At 43.7% G+C, this 25,810-nt stretch overlaps 1 protein-coding gene across 2 annotated transcripts in view; it reads right to left on the reverse strand.

Annotated features, from left to right (window-relative positions):
• LOC109875834 (plexin-A2-like) overlaps positions 1-25,810 on the reverse strand; it is a 77,640-nt gene that overhangs the window by 23,741 nt on the left and 28,089 nt on the right. Inside the window, exons 4-5 of one of the 2 annotated variants that reach the window (XM_031809651.1) lie at positions 24,330-24,464; positions 2,149-2,249 (exon numbers count right to left, since the gene is read on the reverse strand). In XM_031809651.1, the coding sequence (XP_031665511.1) occupies positions 2,149-2,249; positions 24,330-24,464 (236 nt within the window). Of the gene's footprint in view, positions 1-2,148; positions 2,250-4,065; positions 4,836-24,329; positions 24,465-25,810 lie in introns of those variants that run through there. The other variant, XM_031809656.1, reaches the window with a different exon arrangement.

Here is a 25,810-nt window from a genome sequence, read left to right on the forward strand (position 1 = left end):
GGCTTTCAAAGCTTCTGATAGGCTCATTTACATAATTTGACTCAATTGGAGGTGTACCTGTGGATGTATTTCAAGGCCTACCATCAAACAGTGCCTCTTTGCTTGACATCATGGGAAAATCAAAAGAAATCAGCCAAGACCTCATCCTTGGGAGCAATTTCCAAATGCCTGAAGGTACCACGTTCATCTGTACAAACAATAGTACGCAAGTATAAACACCATGGGACCATGCAGCCAGGAAGGAGACGCATTCTGTCTCCTAGAGATGAACGCACTTTGGTGCGAAAAGTGCAAATCAATCCCAGAACAACAGCAAAGGACCTTGTGAAGATGTTGGAGGAAACAAGTACAAAAGTATCTATATCCACAGTAAAACGAGTCCTATATCGACTTAACCTGAAAGGCCGCTCAGCAAGGAAGAAGCCACTGCTCCAAAACCGGGATAAAAAAAGCCAGACTACGGTTTGCAACTGCACATGGGGACAAAGATCGTACTTTTTGGAGAAATGTCCTCTGGTCTGATGAACCAAAATAGAACTGTTTTGCCATAATGACCATCATTATGTTTGGAGGAAAAACGGGGAGGCTTGTAAGCCGAAGAACACCATCCCAACAGTGAAGCACGGGGGTGGCAGCATCATGTCGTGGGGGTGCTTTGCTGCAGGAGGGACTGGTGCACTTCACAAAATAGATGGCATCATGAGGATGGAACATTATGTAGATATATTGAAGCAACATCTCAAGACATCAGTCAGGAAGTTAAAGCTTGATCGCAAATGGGTCTTCCCAAATGGACAATGACCCCAAGCATTCTTCCAAACATTTGGCAAAATGGCTTAAGGACAACAAAGTCAAGGTATTGGAGTGGCCAACACAAAGCCCTGACCTCAATCCTAAAGAAAATTTGTGGGCAGAACTGAAAAAGTGTGTGCGAGCTAGGAGGCCTACAAACCTGACTCAGTTACACCAGCTCTGTTGGGAGGAATGGGCCAAATTTCACCCAACTCATTGTGGGAAACTTGTGGAAGGCTACCAGAAACATTTGACCCAAGTTAAACAATTTAAAGGCAATGCTACCAAATACTAATTGAGTGTATGTAAACTTCTGACCCACTGGGAATGTGATGAAGGAAACAAAAGCTGAAATAAATAATTCTCTCTACTATTATTCTGACATTTCACATTCTTAAAATAAAGTAGTGATCTTAACTGACCTAAGACAGGGAATTTTTACTATGATTAAATGTCAGGAATTGTGAAAAACTGAGTTTAAATGTATTTTGCTAAGGTGTATGTAAATTTCAATTTTCAACTGTACATACACACACATACACCCCTATATGGCACGTGGTGCTTTACCTCAACCTGCTTTGGGTGGGCATATACAGTGACTGTATGTCACATTTTCTAACAGTTTTACTGTAGAGAGACAAGGTGATTATTACACTTAGGAAACCTATCAGTGAACAGTAGCTAGACAGTGAATAATAGCTAGACAGTCAATAGTAGCTCATGGAAGTGGCATACATACAAGTATAATCGTGGGAATTGGAGCAGAAAATGCACTTATGAAAATAGATGAGGAATAAAGTAATTAGGATAAATATGTTCTGTGTTTTGCTAGTCAAGTGGGGTGATAACATAGAGAGGGCTCTCCAAGAGCTGCAATTTAGATAATGATGATCGTAGAGATTGCTGAAATGCAAATGCCATATTATAATGCATTAATCCTTTCTGAGGTCTGTTTCAGTGTATTTTCAGAAACACTGCCTGGATTTTAATCTTCTGAATCTCTTCTGCTCTGTCCTGTTCTATTACGTAAACTAACCTGGCGGTCAGATAATTAAGATGTCGAAGATAAGCCTCTTTCACAGTCCTAAATGTTCTAGAGACTGCAGCAGTCCATTTGGTTACCCTCTGCACTACTCTCTGTCTGTAATCCCTCTGTGCTCTGTCCCCATTATCTCAGTCATTCTGCCCCTCCATACCAGCAGTGACAGACAGGCTGTTATCTGTGTGCTCAGTAGCATCATTTTGTATTTGAGGGCTTGTATGACCTCTTACTCCTTTTTTCTTGGGAAATTATGTGATTTGTGTTTTAAAACATGGTCATTGTGCCTTCTGAGAATAGTGTAGTAGTGGACTTACATGTTGAGCAGGACACACCAGCCGCAGTGAGGATCCTCAGAGCTCAGACACTCTCCACAGGTCCCATACTGCTCACAGGCCTCCACTGGGACCTGGGTCACCTACAACACACCAGAGGAAGGCTTAGACGCTTAACATAGGCCATGGAACCTACAACATTCACATGAACAGCACATCATTTACAATTAGTGTAAAACATATTGCTCTATATAACTGCTTCATTATTTGTTTAGCTGGATAATTGTGTGTGATACATTATGTAGTACAGTATGTAATGTATCCATTGAAATAGTGTCCCTGTTGACTTAGTAAACATGATCTAAGGAAATGGGGAAAAGCCTGGTAGTATGTGAAATCTGATTTATTCCGTTAATTGATTGTGGGGGGTTCAGCACTAGGTTGAAGATGACAAAGTTAAGACAATATAATAATTCCACACGGCAGCTTTCAGAAATAAACAAATGAATTGGACCAGAATCATTGATAACTATTAGCATCGTTGCTAACTAGCAACACTGGTCTCAATTTTGCAAAGGGTTATTGGATATTAGAATCATGTTGTCTTAACCTTTGTCATCTTCAACCTAGGTTCAACAGAGGAAGTAGCTCTGGCAAACAGGCTAAGAAATGAGTTAAGCCACAGCAAAGATAAGCCTGATATCCATGGGTGTGCTCACAGCTTGGATCAGCCTACACACACAGATACACACACACATATACACACACCGCCACCTCTCTGTGTGGACGCCAGGCAAAGCATACGCTCCCATTAGTCACTGTGATAGACGTTGCTGTTGAGTGGGCAGCGCCAGCCCGTGCATACACAAACAGGTTGAAGCTTTGCTACTTTATACTTTGTTATTATTCTCCCCCTTGACGGACCATGCAAGTCATTTCCCGATGTAAGCAATCACAAATGAAGAGTGGATTATGGATTAGAGTGTCTCCGCTTCTCTTGATAGCGTAAATGGGTTCTCTCTCAGTTATGTTGGCAAAACAGATTATCTGCCGCTCTCCGCAAAATCACTTTTTCTTTTTTTAAGAAAAAGCAAAATTATTTTAGAAGGGATGGAGGGACAGGCTCTACGTCCAAATCTGACACAGAAAGAGTAATCCTCCCAACCAGCCCAACTCAGATTAGCCTCTCCAAAACTAGCTAAGAAGGGGAATGAGCAGACAGACAGATGGGTATTGCTGTTACCGTGCCAACAGTATGCCTCTGGTGCTGCTCAGATTTAATGTTCAGCTCACATGATGTGAGTTTATTTGTCCATCGAATTGTACCCGAGCATGCAGGCAAAGCTATGAATCACAATGAGATGACATTTGTCAGCAGACAACATTTTGTTTGAGGACCGCAATTTCCCACACATATACAGCCCTAGAAATCCCTTGAAATGTAACTACAATTAATTACCACACTAAAATGTGGCAGTCATTTGATGAAAGCTTCAGATTTTTCTCTTTATTAATACATTTTATTGATAGGACAGCACAAACCTACAGTACATGCTACATAGAGATGTGAGCAAGAGAATTCTACCATAGATGGTTATAATTATGGTGTAATATGTTATTTTCAACAGTCATAAACTCTAATCCACTCTGCAACTGTCAATTTTGGCTATTATGCAATCCTCGTCATCTTATATCATGCTCTTGGGGGAAGGGGTTCCAACCTGAGTTAAGTGCGCTAAATGGAACGTAATTCCCTTTTTATGCACTTTTTCTCTATGTATTCTGACCTTGAACTGAAGCATCAGAACAGATCATGGCAAACAGTGTTTTAGCTCGGTGGTCTTGGAATTATCTCCAGACGAGCTTGAAACTCCAGGATCTTGTTTCTTTGGAGGAGTTTAAAAGTTTGGTTGACTCAAATTTACATTTGCATTTGACATTTTAGGAATTTAGCAGACACTCTTATCCAGAGGTTAGGAGGTGTTGCGAGGGGTTGTGTGCTGTGGGATTATTTAAGATACTTGTTTCAGATGTTTTTGGAAGATGGATAGTGAGATGCGTGTCGCCACTTGGGTGTCAGTAGTTTAGTGTCATCCACATAGCAATGATAGGCGAGACCATGTGAGGATATGACAGAGCCGCGTGACTTGGTGTGTAGAGAAAAGAGGAGAGGGCCTTGAACTGAGCCCTGGGGGATACCAGTAGTGACAGTATGTGGTGCAGACACAGATCCTCTCCCCGTCACCTGGTAGGAGAGGCCTGCCAGGTAGGATGCAATCCAAGAGTGTACAGAGCCTGAGATGCCCAGCCCTGAGAGAGTGGAGGAGGATCTCATGGATCATGGTGTCGAAGGCAACTGATAGATCTAGGAGGATGAGAACAGAAGAGAGAGTCAGCTTTGCAGTGCGGAGGGCCTCCATGTCATAGAGAAGAGCAATCTCGGTTGAGTGACACGTCTTGAAACCTGACTGGTTAGGGTCAAGAAGAGTTGGTCAGAGAAAGCACGTTCAAGTGTTTTGGAAAGAAAAGAAAGAAGGGATACCATCATTTTTTTTATGTCAGAGGAGTATTGGTTTCTTGAAGAGGGGAGCAACTCAGGCCAATTTGAAGTCAGAGGGGACACAGTCAGTGGTCAAGGATGAGTTGAGATGGTCTGGAGAAGGATGAGAAGACGGGGTTGAGCAGGCACGTTGTCGGTAGGCCGGACCTCACTAGTCGCAGGATTTCATCTGGAGAGAGGGGAGAGAAAGAGGTCAAGACGTAGGGTAGTTCTCTATGGGTGGGACTAGTGGACTCAAGAGGCTGAGGGAATGAGTAGCAGATGTCATCAACCTTCTTTTCAAAGTGGTTGATGCTTAGAGAGAGGATGGAGGGGGAGGGGTGGAGGATTGAGGAGGGAAGAGGAGGTGGAAAAGAGCTTCCTAGGGTTAGAGGCAGAAGCTTGACATTTGGAGTGATAGAAAGTGGCTTACGCAGTGGAGACAGATAAAGAAAAGGTAGAGGAGGGAGTGGAAGGATGATAGGTCCTCCGGAAGTTTAGCTTCTCAATTTTCACTCAGTTTCCCGCAGCCCTGTTCTGTAAGCTCGCAATGAGTCCCTCAGCCACGGACCAGGAGGGGAGGGCCGAGCTGACCGGGAGGAATGGGGATGTTCCGATTCATAGGATGCGGAAAGGGAGGAGAGTAGGTTCGAAGAATCAGAATCAGGAGACAGGAGGGAGATGGATTTAGCAAAAGTGAGAGATGAAAGGATAGAAGAGGAAAGAGTAGTGGGAGATGGAGAGCGAAGATCATGACCATCTGGGTAGGGGCTGAGTGGCTAGGGTTGGAGGAAAGCGACACAGAAAAGGAAACAAAGTAGTCATCGGAGACCTGGAGGGGGGTTGCAGTGAGATTAGCAGGCAAACAGCCTCTAATAAAGATGAGATCAAGCGTATTACCTGCCTTGTGAGTGGGAGGGGACTGCGAAAGGGTGAGCTCAAAAGAGGCGAGGGGAAAGAGAGAGTTAGAAAGAAATGAATCGAAGGCAGACGTTGGGAGGTTGAAGTTTCCAAGTACAAAGCCATCATCAGGAAATTAGCTTATCAAGGTGTCGAGCTCATTGAGGAACTCTCTATGGACACCTGGTGGGCAGTAGATGACAACAATTTTAAACTTGAGTGGCATGGAATTCAAATGAGGAGATGGACAGGTAAGAGATGGAAAACATTTAAAATCTCTGCTTAGAAGAAATGAGTAGCCTGTGCCACCACCGCGACGACAAGATGCTCTCGGACTATGAGAGAAAACGTAGTCAGATGAAGAGAGAGCACCTGGAGTTAGCAGTGTTCTCTGGGGTGATCCCTGTCTACGTCAGGGCCAAAAGGTCAAGGGACTGAAGAGCTGCATAGGCTGAGATGAACTCTGCGTTCTTGACCATACCAAACGTTGCCAGAGACCAGGAATTCCACATGGGTACACTAAATTAGAAGAGTTGCAGGCAAGGGATGGGAAGTGTCTGTAAAGCCTACAGTGAAAGGAGTGAACAGGTATAGAAAACACACACATACTGTAGTTGCCAATGCTACAAAAGAGCCAAATGAGATCTGAAAATAACTAGGTAAGAAAGGAAAGTGAGAGTGGTGTGGAGCAGAGTATGTGGGCGGAGTTGAGCAGTCCAGTGTTTCACTTCCTTTCCAACCGCACCCCTAAAAAACACTCCTCTCTCAGAGGGGGAAAAACTGCTGCTCCAAATACGCTCCATTCATTCAAATTTCCAATTGAACCAACAACCATCTATTTTTGTTACTACCTGGAACTACCATTTGGTTTTGAAGTATTGGCACCAAATGCATTCCAATAAACAACATGAATAGGTGAATGTGGGAAGGGTTCATAATTTGTTTTAAATCGGCTACATGTTGTAATAAATAGCATGCAAACACTGAAAAAGACAGGCAGCGTAAGAAGGAATCGAAAATGCATTATTTAGGCTATATAATTAACCTATTATTTCAATTATTTTAAAATGATAGCCTACAAAGAAATAAATTGTGAAGCATTTGAGAGTACGCCACACTAGGCTGCATACTAGGCTGGCAGGAACATTAAGCACTCAGCATTTAAACAACATTTTGTTGTATTAAACAGTTATAGCCTATAAATTGTGCATATAGTCTGTGATTTACTAAGAATTAAATACCCATTTTACGAAAAATACCTTATTAGGCTCAGTCTACAGTGCCTTTGAATTCACTTTTATAAACATGAGTCTGGCCAGAGGCTGTGGCTTCAGGCTCGTGCCCGGAGAGCAGGCCAGCAATGGAGAATACCCTATCCGTGCTTGCATAGACACTGTGGATACTAAACACCCTTCAGGCCACTCTTGCCAGGCTGAGCAGGGATTTCTATAGGTAAGCCTAAATATTTTTGGGAAAAGAACCCTATCAAAATGAAAGCTCCCTGAAAGAGTTAATATGTCTGGCCTATTGGGCCAGAATCTATTATAGCCCATTGTATAGATAATAGAACAAACATTAACAAAGCTTTTAAGAGATCAGATTGTTTGTTTAGAAATACTTTGCTACAATGACACACTTAGCTAGCTACCCACTTAATTTATTTATGTTAGCATGTGCACGTATTACACCTTCATGCTTTTGGGATATGTGTCTTTTCAGATTCCACAATGACATAGTTGTGGACACTACAGCACTCTCTTGCTGTTGGTCCTCCTCATCTTTGTAAATCACCTTGATTTTGCACCTGTGTGTTTTATCAGTTTCTTTAAACTCCATGACAGTAGCTAAACTAAGGGGCTATAGCAGCACACAAGTAGCCTACAATTGCATGCTGGACCGGGTATGCCCTGAGCTCGTGAAGTGAAGTGATGCCTACGGTGGCGCTACTGAAGGCGAAATTGGAGCAAGCGAGAAGGCCAATGCTCCAGCCTTTTGGAAACTCGCTCTGCGCTCCAGTCAAATTGAGCACGCTCCGTTCTGGTGTGAAGCCTTCCCCTCTTTCCTTCCTTGAACACCTCGGCAGGACCGTCTTTGCTTCCGCGACGGTCTTAGTTTTGCGACAAGACCCCCACTTACAGCTGCCGCTGAGAAAACAGGGGAGACCGAAGTACTAATACCAGTGGTGGAAAAAGTACTCAATTGTCATATTTTCTTTAGGAATAAAAGTAAAACTAAAAGTTGTCAAAAATATAAATATTAAAAGGACAGATACCCCAAAAACTACTTAAGTAGTACTTTAAAGTATTTTTACTTAAGTACTTTACACCACTGAATAATACTAATAGCTAACTCTCTTGCAAAGGTGAAGAGCACACCTCCTGATACTAATCCAATACAGCCACTGCTTACAAAAACAATAGTTACAAATTGCCCTGGCCCTTAATCCTGGGTGATGTGTCAACAATCATCTGCTAGTACTAGTTAATAGCTGTCAGCAATTCACATACCAGGTAGGCTACTGGGAAGACAGGAAGCACTTAAAGTAGATGGCCCTATCTAGTTAAAAGACAACACTAGACAACAACAGATAAAGACAAAAATTATACTTATCACTCCTGGAGATATCACGAGTATAGGAATGTGAGGAATGTGATCGTCATTAGGACTTGATGCGGCGGTACATATTATATATTTTGTATGTATCTATCTATGTATCTAGTATGTTTGTAATTGAAATGTATGTGTGTCTACGTCCCACAACATTTTTTTATGGTGTCTACGTATGTCTGTAAGTTGTTACAGTATGTCTGATATTTGTCTCAAACATTGTTCCCCTCTGCTCCTGTCTTGGTTAGACCTTGGTTAAGTGTCTCTTAAATGAGGTGAACCTGAATAAATAAAAGTAAAATAATTGCGAATAGCATGCTATTCATTTGGGGTGGAGCTCGAATAAATCAAATCAAAGTTGATTTGTCGCGTGCGTCAAATACAACAGGTGTAGTAGACCTTAAAGTGAAATGCTTACTTACAGGCTCTAACCAATGGTGCGAGAAAAAAAGGTGTGTGTGTGTGCCAATGGTGCGAGAAAAAAAAGGTGTGTGTGTGTGTGTAGGTAAGTAAAGAAATAAAACAACAGTAAAAATACATTTGAAAAAAGAGTAGCAAGGCCCTATACAGACACCTGTTAGTCAGGCTTATTGAGGTAGCATGTACATGTAGGTATTGTTAAAGTGACTATGCATATATGATGAACAGAGAGTAGCAGAAGCGTAAAAAGAGGGGTTGGCGGGTGGTGGGACACAATGCAGATAGCCCGGTTAGCCAATATGTGGGAGCACTGGTTGGTCCAGTCAATTTAGGTAGAATGTATGTAACAGGGTTATATTGGTGATTCCCCTTGCCACTTTATTGTTAAGCCAATGGGTTTTTGGTTTGAGTTTGTCTTGCCTTCACCTACTCAACATGGCATCTTATTGGCTGGTTTGCGTAGCTTGCTTACGAGGGGGGATGTTCCAGTTAGAATCATCCCAGTGAACAAGCACCAAACCAGCGGTAAGTTGTTGGTTGCAAAGAAAGCACTGTACATCAAAAGTGATTTTTATACTTTCAAGTGATGATTTAAATGTACAATTTATATAAAATTGTTTGTAAATGTTATTCGAACATTACACATAAGATCCTGCGGTTTTTGGAGAATATTTGTTGTGCATTTTGTTGTAAAGAATTCCCGCCAGTACTAGCTAGCAACTTACTGTGTCTGGTGGGGGGGGGTTCATATATTTTGTACAGTGTGTGAGTGCAGAGTTGGATGGTGAGCCGTGCATTGCATGACGTGCAATTTTGTGCCGTACCTATCAGGTACATTGTTAAAGATATTATATTGTATATTGTAATTGTATTATTTTGGTAACTAGCCCAGTGAACAAGCACCAAACCAGCGTGCGTGAGTGCAGAGTTGGATGGTGAGACGTGCATTGCATGACGTGCAATTTTGTGCCGTTCCTATCAGAATAAATCTACATGACTGGTGCTACATGTTGGAGTTCCATGTCGATGACTGATTGTACACAACGCAAGAAGAGTACTGTTACAGTGGTGCCGTGACCGTTCTTCTGGATCGGATCATCCTTCGCTGGATTTCCATCTCAGATCTTCGCCGTGGTTGCTGTTGAAGAATCAGATAAGATGTTGCTGGTGCAGTTTATGGCGATATCGCATTTCGCCACAAGAGGGCGGCACTAGAACGTTTTATTATCGAAATTGATGATTTCTCTGGCTGAGGCTCTTCACAGATAAACGATAACTTTTGTGTTACTTGTTTATTTGCAATTCTAATGTATATCTGATATAAGTAGGGTGAGTTTTACCAGTGTACTAGATATAGGTTAGATTTTGACATGAGGTTTAAAATATATATATATATATAAATGTTGTTGCAGATGCTTTGAGCAGAGAGCCCTTCGTACGACCCAGTGCACTCCATCGCCTGACAAGGGTCCCGTACGAGACCTTACTAGCTGAAGCCGACGCTGTGCGCACAGACAGAGTGCAAGATGTGTTTCGCTGGTCCAGCGACCCCTTTGACAAAGCCTCTGACTCCAACGAAGTGGTCATTAGCTGTCAGGCTACTGTTGACCCCCCATCTGGTGCTTTATCAAGACATGAAGTTGCAGCTGTTCTTCATTCACACAGGTGCTGGGTGGGTGAAGTGGGCTCACATGCACTGCTGTTGCCACAGCTACCACAGGCTGTTTTTTATTTATTTATTTATTTCACCTTTATTTAACCAGGTAGGCAAGTTGAGAACAAGTTCTCATTTACAATTGCGACCTGGCCAAGATAAAGCAAAGCAGTTCGACAGATACAACGACACAGAGTTACACATGGAGTAAAACAAACATACAGTCAATAATACAGTATAAACAAGTCTATATACAATGTGAGCAAATGAGGTGAGAAGGGAGGTAAAGGCAAAAAAAGGCCATGGTGGCAAAGTAAATACAATATAGCAAGTAAAACACTGGAATGATAGTTTTGCAATGGAAGAATGTGCAAAGTAGAAATAAAAATAATGGGGTGCAAAGGAGCAAAATAAATAAATAAATTAAATACAGTTGGGAAAGAGGTAGTTGTTTGGGCTAAAGCTAAATTATAGGTGGGCTATGTACAGGTGCAGTAATCTGTGAGCTGCTCTGACAGTTGGTGCTTAAAGCTAGTGAGGGAGATAAGTGTTTCCAGTTTCAGAGATTTTTGTAGTTCGTTCCAGTCATTGGCAGCAGAGAACTGGAAGGAGAGGCGGCCAAAGAAAGAATTGGTTTTGGGGGTGACTAGAGAGATATACCTGCTGGAGCGTGTGCTACAGGTGGGAGATGCTATGGTGACCAGCGAGCTGAGATAAGGGGGGACTTTACCTAGCAGGGTCTTGTAGATGACATGGAGCCAGTGGGTTTGGCGACGAGTATGAAGCGAGGGCCAGCCAACGAGAGCGTACAGGTCGCAATGGTGGGTAGTATATGGGGCTTTGGTGACAAAACGGATTGCACTGTGATAGACTGCATCCAGTTTGTTGAGTAGGGTATTGGAGGCTATTTTGTAAATGACATCGCCAAAGTCGAGGATTGGTAGGATGGTCAGTTTTACAAGGGTATGTTTGGCAGCATGAGTGAAGGATGCTTTGTTGCGAAATAGGAAGCCAATTCTAGATTTAACTTTGGATTGGAGATGTTTGATATGGGTCTGGAAGGAGAGTTTGCAGTCTAACCAGACACCTAAGTATTTGTAGTTGTCCACGTATTCTAAGTCAGAGCCGTCCAGAGTAGTGATGTTGGACAGGCGGGTAGGTGCAGGTAGCGATCGGTTGAAGAGCATGCATTTAGTTTTACTTGTATTTAAGAGCAATTGCAGGCCACGGAAGGAGAGTTGTATGGCATTGAAGCTTGCTTGGAGGGTTGTTAACACAGTGTCCAAAGAAGTGCCGGAAGTGTACAGAATGGTGTCGTCTGCGTAGAGGTGGATCAGAGACTCACCAGCAGCAAGAGCGACCTCATTGATGTATACAGAGAAGAGAGTCGGTCCAAGAATTGAACCCTGTGGCACCCCCATAGAGACTGCCAGAGGTCCGGACAGCAGACCCTCCGATTTGACACACTGAACTCTATCAGAGAAGTAGTTGGTGAACCAGGCGAGGCAATCATTTGAGAAACCAAGGCTGTCGAGTCTGCCGATGAGTATGTGGTGATTGACAGAGTCGAAAGCCTTGGCCAGATCAATGAATACGGCTGCACAGTAATGTTTCTTATCGATGGCGGTTAAGATATCGTTTAGGACCTTGAGAGTGGCTGAGGTGCACCCATGACCAGCTCTGAAACCAGATTGCATAGCAGAGAAGGTATGGTGAGATTCGAAATGGTTGGTAATCTGTTTGTTGACTTGGCTTTCGAAGACCTTAGAAAGGCATGGTAGGATAGATATAGGTCTGTAGCAGTTTGGGTCAAGAGTGTCCCCCCCCTTTGAAGCCCCTCGCAGCTGCTTTCCAATCTTTGGGAATCTCAGACGACACGAAAGAGAGGTTGAACGGGCTAGTAATAGGGGTGGCAACAATTTCGGCAGATAATTTTAGAAAGAAAGGGTCCAGATTGTCTAGCCCGGCTGATTTGTAGGGGTCCAGATTTTGCAGCTCTTTCAGAACATCAGCTGAATGGATTTGGGAGAAGGAGAAATGGGGAAGGCTTGGGCGAGTTGCTGTTGGGGGTGCAGTGCTGTTGACCGGGGTAGGAGTAGCCAGGTGGAAAGCATGGCCAGCCGTAGAAAAATGCTTATTGAAATTCTCAATTATGGTGGATTTATCAGTGGTGACAGTGTTTCCTATCTTCAGTGCAGTGGGCAGCTGGGAGGAGGTGTTCTTATTCTCCATGGACTTTACAGTGTCCCAGAACATTTTTGAGTTAGTGTTGCAGGAAGCAAATTTCTGCTTGAAAAAGCTAGCCTTGGCTTTTCTAACTGCCTGTGTATAATGGTTTCTAGCTTCCCTGAACAGCTGCATATCACGGGGGCTGTTCGATGCTAATGCAGAACGCCATAGGATGTTTTTGTGTTGGTTAAGGGCAGTCAGGTCTGGGGAGAACCAAGGGCTATATCTGTTCCTGGTTCTAAATTTCTTGAATGGGGCATTTATTTAAGATGGTTAGGAAGGCATTTAAAAAAAATATCCAGGCATCCTCTACTGACGGGATGAGATCAATATCCTTCCAGGATACCTCGGCCAGGTCGATTAGAAAGGCCTGCTCGCTGAAGTGTTTCAGGGAGCGTTTTACAGTGATGATTTTACGGATGCAGGCAATGGGGCAGTGATCGCTGAGATCTTGGTTGAAGACAGCAGAGGTGTATTTAGAGGGGAAGTTGGTTAGGATGATATCTATGAGGGTGCCTGTGTTTAAGGCTTTGGGGAGGTACCTGGTAGGTTCATTGATAATTTGTGTGAGATTGAGGGCATCAAGTTTAGATTGTAGGATGGCTGGGGTGTTAAGCATGTTCCAGTTTAGGTCGCCTAGCAGCACGAGCTCTGAAGATAGATGGGGGGCAATCAGTTCACATATGGTGTCCAGAGAACAGCTGGGGGCAGAGGGTGGTCTATAGCAGGCGGCAACGGTGAGAGACTTGTTTTTAAGAGAGGTGGATTTTTAAAATTAGAAGTTCAAATTGTTTGGGTACAGACCTGGATAGTAGGACAGAACTCTGCAGGCTATCTTTGCAGTAGATTGCAACACCACCCCCTTTGGCAGTTCTATCTTGTCTGAAGATGTTGTAGTTTGGAATAAAAATTTCTGAATTTTTGGTGGTCTTCCTAAGCCAGGATTCAGACACAGCTAGAACATCTGGGTTGGCAAAGTGTGCTAAAGCAGTGAATAGAACAAACTTAGGGAGGAGGCTTCTAATATTAACATGCATGAAACCAAGGCTATTACGGTTACAGAAGTCGTCAAAAGAGAGCGCCTGGGGAATAGGAGTGGAGCTAGGCACTGCAGGGCCTGGATTCACCTCTACATCGCCAGAGGAACATAGGAGGAGTAGAATAAGGGTGCGGCTAAAAGCAATAAGAATTGGTCGTCTAGAACGTCTGGAACAGAGAGTAAACTGAGGTTTCTGGGGGCGATAAAATAGCATCAAGGTATAATGTACACACAAAGGTATGGTAGGATGTGAATACAGTGGAGGTAAACCTAGGTATTGAGTGATGAAGAGAGAGATATTGTCTCTAGAAACATAATTGAAACCAGGAGATGTCATTGCATGTGTGGGTGGTGGAACTAATAGGTTGGATAAGGTATAGTGAGCAGGACTAGAGGCTCTACAGTGAAATAAGCCAATAAACACTAACCAGAACAGCAATGGACAAGACATATTGACATTAAGGAGAGGCATGCTTAGTCGAGTGATCAAAAGGGTCCAGTGAGTGGAGAGGTTGGTTCGGGGTCACGGCGATTTAGACAGCTAGCCAGGCCATCGGTAGCAAGCTAGCATAGGATGGAGGTCTGTTGTTAGCCACCTCTTGCGTTCCGTCAGTAGATTAGTGGGGTTCCGTGTGGTAGAGGGGATTAATCCAAATCACACAACAACAACAAAAATAAAAACAATAGATATAGTTATAGAGGCCCAAGAAGAAAACATAACAATATTAAAAATTAATCAATTGTTATGCCATCAGAGCAGACCAATGTCGATGTTCTGCCACACGACCTACTGATGAGTAAGCAGCGGGATGACAACGTGATCAGCAAAGTCATCTTCTTTGTGGAGAGGGGGAGAAGACCATCCCGGAGAGAGCGTGCCCATGAGAGTGTTGAGGTTTTGTGTCTTCTCAGAAGTTGGGACATGTTGACCATGAAGATGGGTGTACTGTATCGTGTTTCGAAGAATGTGGTTACAAAGAGGAAAATGTATCTGTATGTGGTTCCAGCCTCCATGAAAGCAATGGTGTTGAAGGGTGTCCATGATGAAGCTGGCCACCAGGGCCAACAGAGAACAGTCTACCTGACAAGACAGAGGTTCTTCTGGCATGGCCTGGAGAGGGAGGTAAAAGCTTATGTGAAGTGCTGCCGGAGATGCGTGGTGAGCAAGACTCCTGATCCGGAAGCAAGAGCTCCTCTTGAGAGCATAATAACAACTGAGCCTCTTGAACTAGTGTGCATAGACTTCTGGTCTGCAGAAGATTCTTCAAACAAATCCTTGGAAGTGCTCGTTGTTACTGACCACTTTACCAAATTGGCTCATGCCTTCTTGTGTCCGAACCAGTCTGCTAAGTCAGTAGCTCATCAGTTGTGGAACAACTATTTCTGTGTCTACGGGATGCCTCGCCGTATACACTCACACCAGGGAGCCAGTACTAGCTAGCAACTTACTCTGTCTGGTGGGGGGGGGTTCATATATTTTTTACAGTGCGTGAGTGCAGAGTTGGATGGTGAGCCGTGCATTGCATGACGTGCAATTTTGTGCCGTTCCTATCAGAATAAATCTACATGACTGGTAATACATGTTGGAGTTCCGTGTCAATGACTGATTGTACACAATGCAAGAAGAGTACTGTTACATGTACATTAATGTATAGTTAAAGTGACTATGCATATAAGATAAACAGAGAGTAGCAGAAGCGTAAAAAGAGGGGTTGGCGGGTGGTGGGACACAATGCAAATAGTCCAGGTAGCCATTTGATTACCTGTTCAGGAGTCTTATGGCTTGGGGGTAAAAACTGTTCAGAAGCCTTTTTGTCCTAGACTTGGCACTCCGGTACTGTTTGCCATGCGGTAGTAGAGAGAACAGTCTATGACTGGGGTGGCTGGGGTCTTTGACAATTTTCAGGGCCTTCCTCTGACACCGCCTGGTTTAGAGGTCCTGGATGGCAGGCAGCTTTGCCCCAGTGATGTACTGGCCCATACGCACTACGCTCTGTAGTGCCTTGCAGTCGGAGGCTGAGCAATTGCCGTACCAGGCAGTGATGCAAGTAGTCAGGATGCTCTCGATGTTGCAGCTGTAGAACCTTTTGAGGATCTGAGGACCCATGCCAAATCCTTTTAGTTTCCTGAGGGGGAATAGGCTTTGTCGTGCCCTCTTCACGACTGTCTTGGTGTGTTTGGACCAATCTAGTTTGTTATTGATGTGGACACCAAGGAATTTGAATCTCTCAACCTGCTCCACTACAGCCCCATCGATGAAAATGGGGACGTGCTCGTGTTCCTTTTCCTGTAGTCCACAATCATCTCCTTAGTCTTGGTTACGTTGAGGGATAGGTTGTTATTCTGGCACCACCCGGCCAGGTCTCTGACCTCCTCCCTATAGGCTGTCTCGTCATTGCCATACTGCTTGTTTTGTGTGTGATTTCCTGCAAGACAGGATTGTCAGTGTTCTACCATGGCCAGCAAAGAGCCCCGGATCTCAATCCCATTGAGCGCGTCTGGGACCTGTTGGATTGGAGGATGAGGGCTAGGGCCATTCCCCCCAGAAATATCCGGAAACTTGCAGGTGCCTTGGTGGAAGAGTGGGGTAGCATTTCACAGCAAGAACTGGCAAATCTGGTACAGTCCATGAGGAGGAGATGCACTGCAGTAATTAATGCAGCTGGTGGCCACACCATATACTGACTGTTACTTTTGATTTTGACCCCCCCTTTGTTCAGGGACACATTATTCCATTTCTGTTAGTCAAATGTCTGTGGAACTTGTTCAGTTTATGTCTCCGTTGCAATATTTTGTTATGTTCATACAAATATTTACACATGTTAAGTTTGCTGAAAATAAACGCAGAAAACCCTATTGAATGAAAACTCCACGAGAAAATCTGTTGGCCAGCAAGTAGGAGGGTTTTCAGCAGTTTAATGAAATGTATTCAGTGCGCGGAAGGTAACCACACCTGCAGAGCGTGTTACGCGACTGAATAAGGTAAATCTGAATTTCAATACTGAAAAGTGCATAGGAAATGCCTACATTTCCTAAGTCTGAATCGGTCCTTACAGCGATGCTAGGCACATGTAATGCCTATGAAAGTAAGGCTTATCGTATCAGCCTACTATCACTACCACTTTCATTCAGATTTATCTGTAATTTAACATGTTTTCAGATTATAGAGATTTGTGTTCTCTTCAATGAAAACGCACTAAAAGCACAACAGTGCTTTGTCTGCAATAATGTGATTTCTCCTTTGCCTTTAAAAGTTGTCTCTATTAATTACTGTTAAATGTAAATCCAGCTGACCATATCCGTCAACCATCAGCTTATTATCTGACCCATCGATCTGCTGGGTGCAGGTGGGTGGGAGAACAAAGGGCCCTGATGGACATGGCTAGAGGTTTATCTCCTCTCCTCCCTGACCTGTTGTTTTCACAGCTGCTGACCCCTTTACAGGGATAACAAAAGGTCTAATGATGGGTTAGGTGGAAGCCCAGACAGAGACTGATAACCCTCCCTGTCCAAACAAACTCACACAAAAAAAAGACCAGCCAGCTCAACAAATAGCACAGATATGAAGCATTTTCTCCTCTGCCTTTAGCCCTTGACAAGACAGGTCATGGGTGCCTCTATAGCAGGGGTCTCCAACCCTGTTCCTGGAGAGCTACCCTCCTGTAGGTTTCGATTGAACCCCAGTTGTAACTAACCTGATTCATCTCATCAATCAGCTAATTAATAGAATAATGATCACTAGATTAGGGTTGAAGAAAACACCTACAGGATGTTAGCTCTCCAGGAACAGGGTTGGAGAGCCCTGCTCTTTAAGCACTACAGTCAGCCTATAATGTTTAATGACTATGTGTACTGTATGTGCATGATGATGTGACATTTCACCTGGGTTATAGCTATTGCCTTCAGGTTGGTTATACTGATCAAGAGGAGAATTCATTATCTAATGTTTCCCCCCCCAAAAATGTACTCTTGAAAATTAAGTTACACACAAAACAAGCAAATGTGAAACCGGGGGATGAGGAATTTCACATTTTACAGCATAGCACTTTGAGAGATTGCCTTATAGCCAATACAGGTTGTATTCCCTCTGAGTGATTAACTGTAATAACACTTTGTCACGCCCTGACCTTAGTTATCTTTGTCTTCTTTATTAATTTGGTTAGGTCAGGGTGTGAAGAGGGTGGTATGTGTGTTTCCCTGTCTAGGGTTTTTTGTATATCTATGGGGTTTGGTACATCTAGGTATATGTAGGTCTATGGTGGCCTGAATTGGTTCCCAGTCAGAGACAGCTGTTTATCGTTGTCTCTGATTGGGGATCCTATTTAGGTTCCCATTTTCCATTCTGGTTTTGTGGGTTATTGTCTATGGTTAGTTGCATGTCAGCACTCGTTATATGTAGCGTCACGGTTTTTGTTTAGTTCAGTGTTCTCTTTCATTAAAGAGGAATGTATTCATATCACGCTGCACCTTGGTCTCCTCGTTATGACGAACGTGACACGCTTGTTATGGTGCAGCTTTAAACCTCTGGCCCCATGATGTAGACCAGGGATGGGCAACTGGTGGCCTGCTGGCTGACCAATTTATTTATATATATATATAAAGGCCGTATATATATGTATATATATATATATATATATATATATATACAGTTGAAGTCGGAAGTTTACATACACTTAGGTTGGAGTCATTAAAACTCGTTTTTCAACCACTCCACAAATTTCTCGTTAACAAACTAGTTTTGGCAAGTCGGTTAGGACATCTACTTTGTGCATGACATAATACATTTTTCCAACAATTGTTTACAGACAGATTATTTCACCTAAAGTTCACTGTATCACAATTCCAGTGGGTCAGACGTTTACATACACAAAGTTGACTGGGCCTTTAAACAGCTTGGAAAATTCCAGAAAATGATGTCATGGCTTTAGAAGCTTCTGATAGGCTAATTGACATCATTTGAGTCAATTGGAGGTGTACATGTGGATGTATTTCAAGGTCTACCTTCAAACTCAGTGCCTCTTTACTTGACATCATGGGAAAATCAAAATAAATCAGACAAGACCAAGAAAATACTAATTGAGTGTATGTAAACTTCTGACCCACTGGGAATGTGATGAAGGAAATGAAAGCTGATATAAATCATTCTCTCTACTATTATTCTGACATGTCACATTCTTAAAATAAAGTGGTGATCCTAACTGACCTAAGACAGAGAATTTTTACTAGGATTAAATGTCAGGAATTGTGAAAAGCTGAGTTTAAATGTATTTGGCCAAGGTTTATGTAAACTTCTGACTTCAACTGTATGTATATATTAATCATCAGTTATCATATTAAAAACTGCAAACATTTGCCTCCAACCTGTTGGGTACTAACTTCTAAACTTGAAATATCCCTATTCATGTTACCATATTATAACTGAGGGTATGGAAATTTACTGAATGAGAAAGTTTAGATTCTGTCAGAACATGTTATTGTTAAATATCAGGTATCCTATGGAGAGGAGAAGGGCCACAGTCTGGTTTCAGTCAACAGATAAGGTAGGACAGCCATGAGTTGGGGAGGAGTGAGAAATTTGGGCCGAGGTCAGGTCAGATGAAGTGAGACAGAACAGTTACCACTAAAGTCCTGTCTAGCAATAGAGATGTATTGGCTGTCCAGATGTGCAAGGAGGAGACTCAGCATAAGAGGAAGGTATATGTGCTTGTGTAAACATGTCTGTCTTGTACAGCTGTGTGACCCAGTGGGTGAATAAACTTGGTTTGAGTTTTACTAGTCATCCGTGAGTTTTACTCTGGCAAAATGAGTAGAATTGCAGGAAATTAACTTTAGAACAAAAATGTGTTTGCTCTTTGCTGTCACGAAAGGGGCACCTAAAATGTTTTGCATGTGAAGTGGGGATGCCACTGCGGCCCCTCATGAGTTCTGTTTTTTTGTGGCCACCACCCCCATCAAAGTTGCCCATCCCTGATGTAGACCATTACAATTCAATAGAGAGTGTGTCTGTTTGGACAATACACGTGAAGCAGGGATAGATCTTTCAATAAATAATCAACCAGAGGACATTAAACAGAAACTATTACACACACTCACTCCATTCCTCTCCACTCTGCATCATCATGCTTGCCCTGTCTGCTGAGAAAGAGAGGCTCATTGTTATTCTGCGAAGGTCGCCTGATCTCAGCCAAATCTATCTGTGCCTCGCTCTTGATTCCACATCATTTCTCTATTGTTTGGCTCAGAGAAATCCCCAAATCCCCCTACTCTGGCATCGGCTGGAAAAGCAGGAAATCTGAGAGAGCAGCCCAGCAAGCTCCTCTCCTCCTGGAATTCCTCTCTAAGCTCTAGGAAGGCCTGATTGAAATGAGAGGGAGAAAGTATTTTCACCTTCCTGGTTCTTAAGGGCCAAAAGCCACAAGCAGTCGGTATGGTTCCAATATTAGGAGAGAGAGAGTGCATGGCCATGGCCTGGTTTGTTGGTTACATGCGTCCATGTTCTCATAATACAGTCAAAATGGGGAGACTATCTCCTTGAAGGGAGAATATGTCTCTCCTTGAACAACCAAGGCTCATCAATAAGTGATGTCTTGTCTCTTCCTGACCATCACACTCCAGGAAGTGCTGCCTTGATTTGTATCAAGAGACACTTCTGTACAATGCCTGTGCACGTTTCTCTCTCATTTCTTAAAAACCTTATTTGAGCCTTCACATGACGTTTATAGGATATTTCTAGGCACATTTAACTAATTTATGCTGGCTGTATTGTCCAAACACCCTCTGCCTCTTTGTCCTTCAGTTTAGTTTAAAAATACATTCCAACAGTCGGGAGACAAGTGAGTGTAGCAATGATAGCAGGGCTTTTGGTCGCACTGAAATCTAATCCCATTACACAGTGCCATGTGAATGAGCCAGAATAATCACTTGAGTTAAAAGTGATTACCACTGTTCCCTCTTATCTCCCAATGAGTCCAGAGGACTTCAGCCAACAACAAGTGCTCTGCTAGCTGATGTGATGCTTGTCCAATTGGAGAACACCATATGACACCTACAAACCAAGGAAATGTCTCTAATGGTTTTCTATGGAGTGTGTGTAGCATAGTTTAAGATGCATGGAAGTCGTATGGTTTTCTATGGGATGCGTGAGGCATCGTAGTCGGTGCACATGGATGAGTAATTAGAGCATGTGTCCTTCTGTCTGAACATGCCCTGCATATCTTACACACAACCCCAACATGCCCTGCATATCTTACACACAACCCCAACATGCCCTGCATATCTTACACACAACCCCAACATGCCCTGCATATCTTACACTCAACCCCAACATGCCCTGCATATCTTACACACAACCCCAACATGCCCTGTATATCTTACACACAACCCCAACATGCCCTGCATATCTTACACACAACCCCAACATGCCCTGCATATCTTACACACAACCCCAACATGCCCTGCATATCTTACACACAACCCCAACATGCCCTGCATATCTTACACACAACCCCAACATGCCCTGCATATCTTACACACAACCCCAACATGCCCTGCATATCTTACACACAACCCCAACATGCCCTGCATATCTTACACACAACCCCAACATGCCCTGCATATCTTACACACAACCCCAACATGCCCTGCATATCTTACACACAACCCCAACATGGCCTGCATATCTTACACACAACCCCAACATGGCCTGCATATCTTACACACAACCCCAACATGGCCTGCATATCTTACACACAACCCCAACATGGCCTGCATATCTTACACACAACCCCAACATGGCCTGCATATCTTACACACAACCCCAACATGGCCTGCATATCTTACACACAACCCCAACATGGCCTGCATATCTTACACACAACCCCAACATGGCCTGCATATCTTACACACAACCCAACATGGCCTGCATATCTTACACACAACCCCAACATGCCCTGCATATCTTACACACAACCCCAACATGGCCTGCATATCTTACACACAACCCCAACATGGCCTGCATATCTTACACACAACCCCAACATGCCCTGCATATCTTACACACAACCCCAACATGCCCTGCATATCTTACACACAACCCCAACATGCCCTGCATATCTTACACACAACCCCAACATGCCCTGCATATCTTACACACAACCCCAACATGGCCTGCATATCTTACACACAACCCCAACATGCCCTGCATATCTTACACACAACCCCAACATGGCCTGCATATCTTACACACAACCCCAACATGGCCTGCATATCTTACACACAACCCCAACATGGCCTGCATATCTTACACACAACCCCAACATGGCCTGCATATCTTACACACAACCCCAACATGCCCTGAATATCTTACACACAACCCCAACATGCCCTGCATATCTTACACACAACCCCAACATGCCCTGCATATCTTACACACAACCCCAACATGCCCTGCATATCTTACACACAACCCCAACATGCCCTGCATATCTTACACACAACCCCAACATGCCCTGCATATCTTACACACAACCCCAACATGCCCTGCATATCTTACACACAACCCCAACATGGCCTGCATATCTTACACACAACCCCAACATGCCCTGCATATCTTACACACAACCCCAACATGCCCTGCATATCTTACACACAACCCCAACATGCCCTGCATATCTTACACACAACCCCAACATGGCCTGCATATCTTACACACAACCCCAACATGCCCTGCATATCTTACACACAACCCCAACATGGCCTGCATATCTTACACACAACCCCAACATGCCCTGCATATCTTACACACAACCCCAACATGCCCTGCATATCTTACACTCAACCCCAACATGGCCTGCATATCTTACACACAACCCCAACATGCCCTGCATATCTTACACACAACCCCAACATGCCCTGCATATCTTACACACAACCCCAACATGTCCTGCATATCTTACACACAACCCCAACATGCCCTGCATATCTTACACACAACCCCAACATGCCCTGCATATCTTACACACAACCCCAACATGCCCTGCATATCTTACACACAACCCCAACATGCCCTGCATATCTTACACACAACCCCAACATGGCCTGCATATCTTACACACAACCCCAACATGGCCTGCATATCTTACACACAACCCCAACATGCCCTGCATATCTTACACACAACCCCAACATGCCCTGCATATCTTACACACAACCCCAACATGCCCTGCATATCTTACACACAACCCCAACATGCCCTGCATATCTTACACACAACCCCAACATGCCCTGCATATCTTACACACAACCCCAACATGCCCTGCATATCTTACACACAACCCCAACATGCCCTGCATATCTTACACACAACCCCAACATGCCCTGCATATCTTACACACAACCCCAACATGCCCTGCATATCTTACACACAACCCCAACATGCCCTGCATATCTTACACACAACCCCAACATGCCCTGCATATCTTACACACAACCCCAACATGCCCTGCATATCTTACACACAACCCCAACATGCCCTGCATATCTTACACACAACCCCAACATGCCCTGCATATCTTACACACAACCCCAACATGCCCTGCATATCTTACACACAACCCCAACATGCCCTGCATATCTTACACACAACCCCAACATGCCCTGCATATCTTACACACAACCCCAACATGCCTGCATATCTTACACACAACCCCAACATGCCCTGCATATCTTACACAACCCAACATGCCCTGCATATCTTACACACAACCCCACATTTGCCTGCATATCTTACACACAACCCCAACATGCCCTGCATATCTTACACACAACCCCAACATGCCCTGCATATCTTACACACAACCCCAACATGCCCTGCATATCTTACACACAACCCCAACATGCCCTGCATATCTTACACACAACCCCAACATGCCCTGCATATCTTACACACAACCCCAACATGCCCTGCATATCTTACACACAACCCCAACATGCCCTGCATATCTTACACACAACCCCAACATGCCCTGCATATCTTACACACAACCCCAACATGCCCTGCATATCTTACACACAACCCCAACATGCCCTGCATATCTTACACACAACCCCAACATGTCCTGCATATCTTACACACAACCCCAACATGCCCTGCATATCTTACACACAACCCCAACATGGCCTGCATATCTTACACACAACCCCAACATGCCCTGCATATCTTACACACAACCCCAACATGGCCTGCATATCTTACACACAACCCCAACATGCCCTGCATATCTTACACACAACCCCAACATGCCCTGCATATCTTACACACAACCCCAACATGTCCTGCATATCTTACACACAACCCCAACATGCCCTGCATATCTTACACACAACCCCAACATGGCCTGCATATCTTACACACAACCCCAACATGCCCTGCATATCTTACACACAACCCCAACATGGCCTGCATATCTTACACACAACCCCAACATGCCCTGCATATCTTACACACAACCCCAACATGGAGTTGACATATAATATGAGAGATACATAAAAAAAAGTAGTACCACGATGTGTGAAGGAGAGCACAATTTCAAATATTTCAGATATTTGCTTGAGTTCCAATTAATCTTTACTATTTTCGATTATTGTGGTAATATTGTGATATTATACACATAACCCTCAGCCCAAATAATGTTGGCTAGTCATAAATTAATTAATGATTATTTTCATCACAACTCTAAACCCATGAAGTACATACATCATTGTATTCATATTCAAGGGAAAGGATCTTGTTAACTTATAAACATTTCTGTTACAGTAGGGAATGGGAGATTCCTCACCTGATTGTCAGACATGATGTAGAGAGAGTTGCAGTCCAGAGAGAAGGCCATGTCTCGGAGGATAGGACCACCTTCTGTCATCACGGTCAGGGTCTCATACTGCCCCCCGCCCTCAGGAGACCCATCCACTCGGACCTGGAGGACAGAGAGACAGACATAGGGCTGGTCAATTACATCTGTATGCTAAAATAGTGATGGTTTTGACCAAACAAACCTATGGAGTACTGTACTCTTAGCTCAGCTTTGTAATTAGTTCATTATGTTACCGGGGATAGCATGTTTCTGGCTGGTTTTCAATTAAACCAGACTAAAGATTCATTTAACTTTGGCACAACTTCAAGCCACCATCTTTTGGGGTGCATTAAAAGCATGCTGGCGGATAGGCACACACATACAAAGAGAGAATTGGATTCCCTTCCCCAACCCCTTTCTGTCCATTTTCATCAATACACATTTTCCTCATTAGTAGGTGATGTCAGAAATCTGAATGACTTCATACAGTAACAGTACATTATTATCACATCTGAAAATGTAAATTGATATACCCTGAGACTTAAAAGACAACAATAAGTTGGACAACTGAGAAAAAAGGATCCTCATTAGCTATACTATCTCCAGTTTAATGGTTGCTTAGAATTCAGCATGATAATATCAACTGGCTGATTAAACCTATGTAACTGCTGTGAAGTGGAAATGCTTTCTCATATTAAGAAGATACTCATCTAAATACAGAATGACAGGAGACTTTGCAGAGGGATAGACAATTAGGGGGCAGATGTACGAAGCCCATAATAAACTACATATCCTCCATTCTGGTTATCTGGACAGTACAAGTCTGCAGGACCAAGATCAGGTTGGACTGCAGCAAATCTCCCTGCATGCCAGGCCAGTGTACACAGCCACTGGCAGGCCCACAACACTCTCTCAATAGACACAGCAGGAATCAATAGAAACTGATTACATGATTGGATCCCCTGGGCTCAAAAACAGCACCAATTAATCAACCCTTCCACCTTCCATTCAGCAGCCCTCTCCTAAAGGCTGGGGTCCCCACCATAAAGATAGAGTGAAAAACACCTCATGGACTGAGATGGGAGAATCCTACCGGCGAAATATCTTCTGTGACAAAGAGACCAAAGCCTGGCAAGCAGCCCCAGCGCTGCAGTCATTTAGGGACACGGTCAGGGGATTCTATCAGAAGGACCATTAGGATCACAGTGTCCACTCTGCTCCGTTTGTCATTTAACCAGCTCTGTCCACCATTGATTTGACACTGTCATCCCCCTAACCAGTCACTCAATAGAAAGTTGTATCCAGTAAAGCCTCTGTAACTCTTCATCTATTTCGTGGTTCCCTGCCCCCTCATCCTCTCTCTCTCTTACCACAATCCCACACAAGGTGGAGTCAGCTTTCATTCCATTTCACACTCTCTATTTCATTCACAGAAACCAGCGCTTGTATGAGTTCCACTTGCAAAATTG

The sequence above is a fragment of the Oncorhynchus kisutch genome, linkage group LG1 (assembly GCF_002021735.2).
Source record: "Oncorhynchus kisutch isolate 150728-3 linkage group LG1, Okis_V2, whole genome shotgun sequence".
Taxonomy (NCBI): Eukaryota; Metazoa; Chordata; class Actinopteri; order Salmoniformes; family Salmonidae; genus Oncorhynchus; species Oncorhynchus kisutch.